We start from the raw sequence: 9,799 nt of genomic DNA on the forward strand, positions 1-9,799 counted from the left end.
GACAATCCTAACATAACTATATTCTAATTGCTAATGTAATTTTTAGTTATTATCATCTGTTGTATATTCTGATTTGTTTAGGTTCAGAAAGGGAACATTGGGGTTCCTTATTATCTAAAAAATGTTTGTCTTGATTTTATTGTTTCAATCAATAGACTTAATACCTTAGGCTTGTGTTAGACAAAGTAACGTGCCCATTCTTAATCAGGAACTACCAGAGAGACTCCTTCTGACATACAAACCAGAAGAAGAATCTTCTCCTACTTCTGCTGATAAACCTTCTGTAGATAACCCAAAGCCACTGCCTTCTGATGATGTTGCTCCTTCTGGCACTGATGCTCCTCCTCCTGACATTGTGGATAATGGAGATTTACTGGTATATCTTTTCAGTTATTTGTATTTTCCTATTATCTGATGTTTATTCTGTTGTGCCCTTCTTACTTTTTTTTTTCCAAATATTGTTTTTATTTTTATTATTTTCTTAATCTATAGGGATTAAATGCTACAAGTCCTGATGCTTCTGTAATAGAGGAAAGCAATGCTTTAGCTCTTGCTATTGTCCCATCTAGTAAGCATTTCTGTTCAATTAAATTCTGATTTTGTTTCTTCTCTCCCAAGATCTGCTGTTTTTGTCATTTGCATTAATTGACCAAAGATGAATTTGTATTTGCAGCTGACCATGCGTCCCATGACAATGGTACTGTGCAAACCAAAGATTTTGATCCTTCTGGATGGGAACTTGCTCTTGTTACTACTCCAAGTAGCAACATTTCTTCAGTTACTGAAAGGCAATTGGTTAGTTCATTTCCATTTCTATTTTTTTTGTCATATTTATCACATGCATCACTTATGGTCAATGAAATTGCATTTATGTTTGCTCTGTTTGATAATTTGGCATCTGTATTGAATTTTCTAGACACGTATATAAATGTAATTAGAATGATGGTTTTAACTGCATTCTTGTATGAACCTGGATAAACTTTTCTTTCTTCAACAATAGTTGCAGCATGACTCTATGTATGACCAGATCACAGAACCAAATAAAAGTGAAACTTGCTAATTTTATGTACTTGCATAGGTAAGGACATTGGACTTGGATTGGATGCATATTGGGGAGTTGACTCTAAAGCCAAACTTTTTTTTCTTTTGAATTTGTGGATTAATATCTAGATATGCATATTAATGTGTGGAACAGAAGTAACTGGAAATCAAAACTATTTGTTTGCATAACCTTTTTATCATATAAAGGTGAAATATATATGCACTTATAAAAAAAGTCAAATATATATGCAATTCACAGCCACAATTATATTGATCAGTCTAGATTACTTCAGTAATGTGCCTGAGGGGCCGTTTGATAATGGCTAAAGTCATTGAACTGAAAGATTTGTTGCTTTGTATTTTAGTTAAAAATAATTAAATTATAAAGATTTTAAGGATATAGTGGTCTGCCCAATTTCAGTTTTTGCCATTAAGGAGCCCGCAACCTCCTAAAAATCTTATTCACTAAAAGACAAACAATAAGCTTTTCAGTTCATCATATTTAGTTAGTTGTTATCAAACAGCCCCTGAGTTATGCAATTTAGATAATATAATTGTGAGTTGAAAAGTACGGAAGATCTGTTTTGATATAAAAACTGTGAAAGAAAGAACAAAAGAAAGAGAAGAGAAGGTTTATATAGAGAAAGAAAGAGTAGAGAGGTTGAAGAGAATGGGAGAAGCCAAAAATTAGTTCTGGCCGCCCCTTTCATTAGCTTATATACTTACAAATAAAAACAGAGTACAAAGACAAGTATGCCCTTATTAAGTCGACTACTTGTAAGAACTGAATAAACACTCTTAACGTAAAACATAAACTAATGGGCCTTGGGCCCAATAACTCCCTAACTATGCTATGTAAATAAAAACAAGTGATGTCAGCCCAAAACTCAACACTCCCCCTCAAGGTGGGAATAGATGTCACACATTCCCAACTTGTGTAGATCATGCTCCAGTTTGTTTCTTGCAACACCTTTTGTAAGAACATCAGCAAGCTTCAAGTTAGATGCAACATATGGTAAGCAAACTTCTCCGGATGTCACGCTTTGTCCTATCATGCTGAACTGGGTTGTGGGCAATGTTAATTGCTGCTTGATTGTCATAGTATAGCACCATACGTTCTTCGGCCTCAACTATAATCTCCTCTAACAAGGAATGGACCAGAGGAGCTCTGAAACACCATCTGCCATGGCACTATATTCAGCTTCTGCACTTAACCTTTCCACAACTGTTTGTTTCTTACTCTTCCATGAAACTAGATTACCTCCAACAAGAGTGCAAACTCCTGATGTAGATCTCCTATCATCTAGACACCTTGCCCAATCATCATCTGTTTAAGCCTCTAAATTCAACTGTCCATGGTCAGCAAATAATATGCCTCTACCTAGGTGTCCCTTCAAATGGGAAACCATCTTGTCAATAGCCTCCCGATGTTGAACTCGTGGGGCATGCATGTATTGACTCACTACACTCACTGCATAAGAGATGTCTGGTCGTGTCATACATAAGTATAGCAACTGGCCCATTAATTTTTGGTACCTTCCAACATCATTCACTAGTTCACCTTTTGAAGCATTTATACTGTGGTTCTGATCAATAGGTGTATCAACTACCCTTGCCCCAAGTTTTAATGTCTCCCTATAGTAGATTCAGAACATACTTCCTCTGTGAGATGAAGATCCCTTGCTTGGATCTTGCCACCTCAATGCCTAGAAAGTACTTCAGCTCCCCAAGATTCTTAATCTCAAACTCTTTGTGCAGGTTCTTCTTCAAGGTATCAATCTCACTCAGATTATTTCCTGTGACTACAATGTCATCCACATACACTATAAAAACCGACACCAGTGACCCCCTCCTCTTTACAAAAAGAGTATAATCAGATTGAGTTTGAGTATAGCCAAATACAACCAATGCACTTCTAAACCTGTCAAACCAATCTTTGGGTGATTGCTTCAAACCATATAGAGACTTCTTCAACCTACATACCTTTCCTTTATCCACATCATTGTAAAAGCCAATTGGAAGGTCCATGTACACCTCTTGCAAGTCCCCATTAAGAAAAGCGTTCTTCACATCACGTTGGAAGAGTGGCCAAGAGTATGTAGCTACTAGTGATAGAAGAATTTGGACTAAGTTCATCTTTGTCATTGGTGCAAAAGTCTCAAAGTAATCTATGCCATAAGTTTGAGTATGCCCTTTTGCAACCAGCCTCACCTTGTACATTTTTATACTCCCACAAGTCTTGTACTTCACTATATAAACCCATCTGCATCCAACTGTCTCCTTGCCATCAAGTAAATCCATAATCCCCCATGTATGATTTTTAATCAATGCTTTCATTTCCTTTTGCATAGATATCTTCCACTTGGGTTTGGAGAGAGCCTCACTAACATTCCTGGGTATAGACACAGAGTCGAGGGAGGAAAGGAAGGCCCAATATGAAGGGGATAATCTACTATAGGAAAGATAGTATGAGATGCAATGAGTAGTACACTTCATCTTCCCTTTTCAGAGTGCAATAGGGAGATCTAGGTCATTTGCAATGATGTTAGGAGCAGGGATAGTAGCATCAATAGGAATTAAACCATTAGAGGAAACAAGAGGCATACTTGGGTCTATGTCAATTGAACCTGGAATCTCCGATGAGCTGATATGGAGTGACGTGGGTTCCTCTATTATGGAATCAACCTCCTTGTGCTGTTGTAGGCGCTGTTGTGTAAAACACTGAGAGGCAGGATACAATGGAGGTGGCAAGGTGGGTGGAGTATGTGGGTTAGACATTGTAGTGGACAAAGGAGATGGAACATGAAGTGGTATAGATTGCTCACTTTCTTCTCCAAAACACTTCCCTTGAGAGGAACCCCTCGAGAAAAAAGGTGTGGACTCAAAAAAAGTGACATCCATAGTAACATATTGGCTCCCGGAGACTGGATAATAACAACAATACCCCTTTTAATTTCCTGCATACCAAAGGAATAAACACTTCTTTGCCTTAGGGTTCAGGTTTAAGCGGTGAGGACCAAGAGCATGGGCAAAGCATACACATCCAAAAACCCTTAGAGGAATATGGAACATCTTCACCTCGGGAAAAAGAAGGCTGGATGGAATGCTATATCCAAGAACACGAGTAGGCACTCGATTAATCAAGAAAACTGCGGTAGGGATTGTATCACTCCAAAAACGAATTAGAACTGTAGAGCTCAAAGTCACATTTCTTGGTACTTCCACAATATGTCTATTCTTCGTTTCTGTTACACCATTCTATTGTGGAGTGTATATACAACTGCTTTGATGGCACTCCATGCTCCAATAGGTATGATGCCAGGTTTTTTTCAAAGTATTTCTTGGCATTATCTGATCTAAACACTTTCACTTGTACCTCAAACTGTGCCAACACCATCTGATGGAACTTTTGAACCAAAGACAGTACCTCATCATAGGATCTCATCAAATATATCCAAGAGTATTGAGAATAATCATCCATAAGCAGAAGAAAATACCGATAGCCACTCAGAGAGGAAATATGGTATGGCCCCCACACATCAAATATGAACAACATAAAAAATAGAAGAACATTTTTTATTATTTGCTTTAAAGGATTGTCTACAACGCTTTCCAAGTTGACAACCCTCACACTCCAAGCTGGACAAACTGACAAAATCAATTTTGAAAACAAAAAACGCAAAGAAACAAAAGACAAATGCCCTAACTGATTATGCCAAAGCATAATCTGATCCATTGACTCTGACTCAATGTTCCTGCTGACATGATGAATTTGATGACTATGAAGCGCATTAAGAAGATAGATTTCATTAATCTCGCGATCACTCCCAATCATCCTCTTTGATTCTAGATCTTGCAAAACACAATGACCATGAGAAAAAAATCATTGAACAATTCAAATTCTTTGTCAAGATACTAACAGATAAAAGATTAGTGCTCAGTGTAGGAACATGAAGGACAAAAGGTAGGATAATGGTATCGGTTATCTTACTAGACCCTTTCCCAGTAATGGGAACATGTGATCCATCATTTGTGGAAACTCTATCTTTGCCACAACAAAGGTCATATGTTCTGAGGCTCCTGAGTCTATAATCCAGGGAGGTCCCCCCTTACCTGTAATGGATACATAATTTGTAGTGGCATGTGAACTACCTGCATGTGCAAACGAAGTAGAATGGTTACCTCCTGATCCACTTGCACCTTGCTATCCACTTGATAATGAGTTGGAATTGGCTGTATCCCTCTGATTCAAAAACTGCCCATATCTCTCCAATTCGGCCCGCATTGCAGGTGTTTTAACAGACTCTAGAGAAGTTGTAGTAGGTGGTCCTGATAAATCACCAATGATTGCCATTTTCACATTTCCCTTGTTTCTAAGTCGGTTCAATATAAGGTGTGGTAAAACTTATAGTAGGTATCTCTGGTATGTTTAGGTTTTTTACAATAGTCACAAATCAGATCCTTCTTGTCCTCCTTCCTCGGTTCATTTCCACTCTTGTCCCCACTCGGCTTAAGCTTCACTGTGCTAACCATAGCTGGCTGCTCAAGGTTTGGGTTCCTCATCATCACATTCCTTCTACTCTCCTCTCCAAGCACAAAGGCATATTATGCCTGAGAGAGAATTAGGCTTCATTTAACATTCCTTATTTTAAGGACTTATCTCTTTTGTGTAGTTAAAAACTGAGTGTTCATAAGGGCATTTTAATTACAAAAAGGAGATAAGTCCTTAAAATAAAGAACGCCAAATGCAGGCTCATACTGTCTTAGAAAAGAATATGTTGTCGTGCAATGTCATACTCAGGGTTAAGTCCTGCTAGATCCATCTCTACCAGCTTCTGATAAGTTGCTGCATCTTTGCTATTTTCCTAAACCACAGTCTCCAAATGATCTATCTCCTGCCATAAGGTTTTGAGGGCTGAAAAATAAATAGCAACAGACTTATCTCCTTGCGTAGTAGCAATCACTTGGTTTCTCAACTGGTAGGCTCTAGCAACATTCTCATTCTGCGAATAAGTTTCTTCTACTCTATCCCAAATCTCCTTAGCTGTGTTAACCCATAAAAATTTCCTACTTATATGGGGTAATGTGGAATTGCACAACCAACTCTTTTTTTTTTTTTTTGAAAAAGAGGTACATGAGGACATGTACACAACAATTAAGCACTCAGAAAGTTAATAGGCAGAAAGCTATCACTAAATAGGTAATCCCTGTGAGTGCCAGATTTAGCTACTGTCGGCTTCTGAGTTTAGCTCCCACCAGGAATAGGTCTGGCTGCCCCTTTCATTAGCTTATATACCTACAAATAAAAACAGAGTACAAAGACAAGTATGCCCTTAGTAAGTCAGCCCAAAACTCAACTGTACTTTGGCAAACTGAGGAATCAGAAATCTTTTGGTGAATTTAAAAAAGATATCAAATTTGAAGTGGGGGATGGATTTAGAATACATTTGTGGAAATCAAATTCTCAAGAAGGTTTTCCCAAATCTCTGTGAGATATCCCAAAACAAAGAATGCTGAATTTCTAATGTCTTTAGTCATCAAGGAGAGTTGGGTGAGTTCAACCCCACTTTCAGAAGGCCTCTAAATAATTTGGAGGTTCCGAGGTTGGGTCCTGGATAGATCTTATGCAAAGAATTCGTGCAACCAGACCTTCTAGAGAGGGTAGGGTCCTAAGGATAGAAGAGTATGGCTAGGGAAGGATGCTTTTTATATGTAAGTATCAGAATGTATACATGGAATATACCTTGCTTTTTTCTTGAAAGAAGAAAAAGAAAAAAAAAAAAACTCAGGATCAGGATGAAAAAGTTCTGCCCCCCATTAACGTCTTCTTAATTTGTTCTCTTTTTTGGCACAAAAATCCTGGCTCATTTAAAGAACAAATTGTCTATTTGCTTTACATTTTGGGGAAACATCTTGGTATCATATTCAATTTGTTCCGACTCCTCTAGGTGTTAAACATTGTTTTGAAGAGTTTGACGCAAAATCTAACTTCAGATATTCAATTTATTTATTTTTCCTCTTTTTTTTTCACTGGGGAGGGGGGTTGGAGATTGTAACAGATGATCTTAACTGCTTGCTATAAAGCATGTGATTATCTGTGAATATCACCTTCTACATCCCAATACTGTTCTTTTGTTTTCAGCATCTGACTAGTGCTATATTCAGGCTGGTGGATTGGACACACTTACTCTCAACAGTTTGTATGACGAAGGTGCATATAGAGCAGCGCAGAAGCCTGTTTATGGAGCACCAACCCCAAACCCATTCGAGGTACAGGATCCATTTGCATTGTCGAACAATGTGGTTCCCCCTCCAGCTGTTCAAATGGCTGCAATGTCTCAACAGCAATCAAATCCCTTCATACACTATCAGCCTAACTATCAACCACAGCAACAACGGAATTTAATTATGGGCGCATCAAATCCTTTTGGCGATACCGGTTTTGGGGCTTTTCCTGTGAACCCTGCTCTTCATCCCCAGAATACTAACCCATTTGGAAGCACAAGCCTTCTATAGTTTCATTGCTGGATGCCTATATTGTAATCTACCGCCGCCCTTTATTGGGGCATAATTGCAGATGAGCTTTGGTGTTTCTGTATTCTATCCACGTCATTGGAATTTGGACTAGAAAACAAGTCATGATTTGTGGAATGTAGAGAAAAGATGTAAGATTCAGAATTTCTAGTTTGATACATTGTCATCATGTTGTAAAGTGAACTCTTGTCAATCTCTTTATTCTTGCCTTGTCCAAATATAGATATAAACTCTGAAGGGTAACAATTTTGTTTGATACATTGAACCATGGTGCTAGACTGACAAGCCAAATCTTTTTGGTTGCAAAGAAGGCCATGTAGGAGCTATGCTTGCCGCCTGGTCTCTGCGGTATTTGCTTTCTTGGTGAATTTGTTGTGTATATTGTATTAAATGATACCAGGATGAGTGCTCTTGATTCATGGCATTCAATGGTGCTCTTCAATTGAGACTTTGAGAAGCGTTAGAATCTGCAAAATTATGGGTATTGGCAATCCTAACTTGATCAGTCAATTTAACTTTTAAGCAAGGCGCAAATTTCAAAAAATGAGCTATGCTAGTATTGGTATGACTCGGTGGTTGAACTTGGAACTGTCATTTGGAGATAGCCAGGTGGATGTGGTAAAGTGATCCACATATCTCTCACAAAAACATCAATTGAACCGAACCGGCCGGTTCTGCATTTGTATCTTAAACATATGCAGCCTAAACTACTAATGAGCCCACTATTATGATTAAAAAATATATTATAAATCTGCAGGAAGCAAGATCATTTATAGGCTTTAACAGACCATTTCCTTTCTTAGTTTCATTATCTTACTTATGTTTTCTTTTTTCGGCCCGTACCCATCCATGTTTTCTTGTCGGCATCTTGTTTGAAAGTCTGAGCAAATATGCTGTCCGGTTATTCTACTACGCTGGGCTAGGGATGATCATGGCCGGGTTGGGCCTGGCCTAGCATATGTTTACCAACATAGTGTCCCTAAACATAGGCCCAGGCTAGGCTTGGATAAAAATCCTAGGCCCAGCAATGATCACCCTAGGATGGGCCCTCTCAATGATGGGTGCAGGTTCTCTGTATGTTACATGGCCTTGTAGTTTGTAGTCCAGCTACAAAATATTACCATTCTCTTTAAAGTAGTGAATTGGTCTCTTTTTTTTTCATGGGGCTACACAACAGGGGTAGCCAATAATAATTTGGGCTACACAATGGATCCTGCCCCATTTTATCAAAATTCAAAATCAGGATGAGTTGATTTAGGGGTGAGCATTATTCGGTTAAAACCAAACTACCGAACTGAAAATTTTGGTTTTGGGTTTTTTGGTTTGGTTTTTGAGTAATTCGGTTTTGGTTTTCAGTTTTATAAATTTGGTTAATCAAAAAAACCAAATTAACTAAAATTTTTTATATAATATATAATATACAATATTTAATATATAATATTCTATATATTTATATATTATATATAATGTATTATAATGAAATTAAATTTCATAATATATTATAGGTTATAATATATAATATATAATATTATATATATATTAATTAAATTAGATTTTTAACCGAAATAACTAAAAACTGAACAAAAAATTCCAATTCGGTTATTTTGGTTTTATTATTATTTGGTTTTCATTTTTGTATTTCAGTTTATTCGGTTCGATTTTTAACAGAATAAACCAAATGCTCACCCCTAAATTGATCAATAAATAATTAATTGAGGTAAATAAAGACATCTATTTCTTGTACGGAAGGCTAGGTCCTTATTCACTCTATCCACAATGGGCAATGCCCCTCCCTAGCATTTACAAATTGTGGGGCCTACTTGTATGGAAGGCTAGGTCCTTATTCAATATTATGCAGCTTTGTGTCTTCCTCACGGTACAGACAAGGTGGGACTTATTGCATGTTCAACATTTTTCTTGGAAGTGTGTAGTGCCTGTAATACAAAGCTAAGACTCAAAGAGTTGCATAAGCCAGATAACTTGTGTACTGGTACTAGTATTTCTTACTATTTCTCAGTATACATTTTTGGCTCTCGTACAATAATTCCAATGGAGATAAAGATTGATTTGGGCACACCCCATGACCCCATTATTTTGTATTGGGTACCCCTTATCAAAACTGGGATGTGCCCATATCACTTCCTGTTGTGAATTGATGCAAGTTGAAGGTCCAGACCTTTTTTTTCCCCTTGTAACAAGTTATTTACCAATGGAAAAAATGACT

At 37.5% G+C, this 9,799-nt stretch overlaps 1 protein-coding gene across 2 annotated transcripts in view; it reads left to right on the plus strand.

The window, feature by feature from the left end:
* Window positions 1-7,833, plus strand: part of LOC104603220 (putative clathrin assembly protein At2g01600) — a 28,632-nt gene extending 20,799 nt beyond the window's left edge. The window contains exons 12-15 of one of the 2 annotated variants that reach the window (XM_088900275.1): window positions 209-376; window positions 493-568; window positions 674-795; window positions 7,184-7,833. In XM_088900275.1, coding sequence (XP_088756401.1) covers window positions 209-376; window positions 493-568; window positions 674-795; window positions 7,184-7,447 — 630 coding nt within the window. In that variant the 3' untranslated portion in view covers window positions 7,448-7,833. The remainder of the gene's footprint in view (window positions 1-208; window positions 377-492; window positions 569-673; window positions 796-7,183) is intronic. The other variant, XM_010267232.3, reaches the window with a different exon arrangement.
* The last annotated feature ends 1,966 nt before the right edge of the window (window positions 7,834-9,799 follow it).

The sequence above is a fragment of the Nelumbo nucifera genome, chromosome 3 (genome assembly GCF_055504915.1).
Source record: "Nelumbo nucifera cultivar China Antique chromosome 3, China Antique-T2T, whole genome shotgun sequence".
NCBI classification, from domain to species: domain Eukaryota; kingdom Viridiplantae; phylum Streptophyta; class Magnoliopsida; order Proteales; family Nelumbonaceae; genus Nelumbo; species Nelumbo nucifera.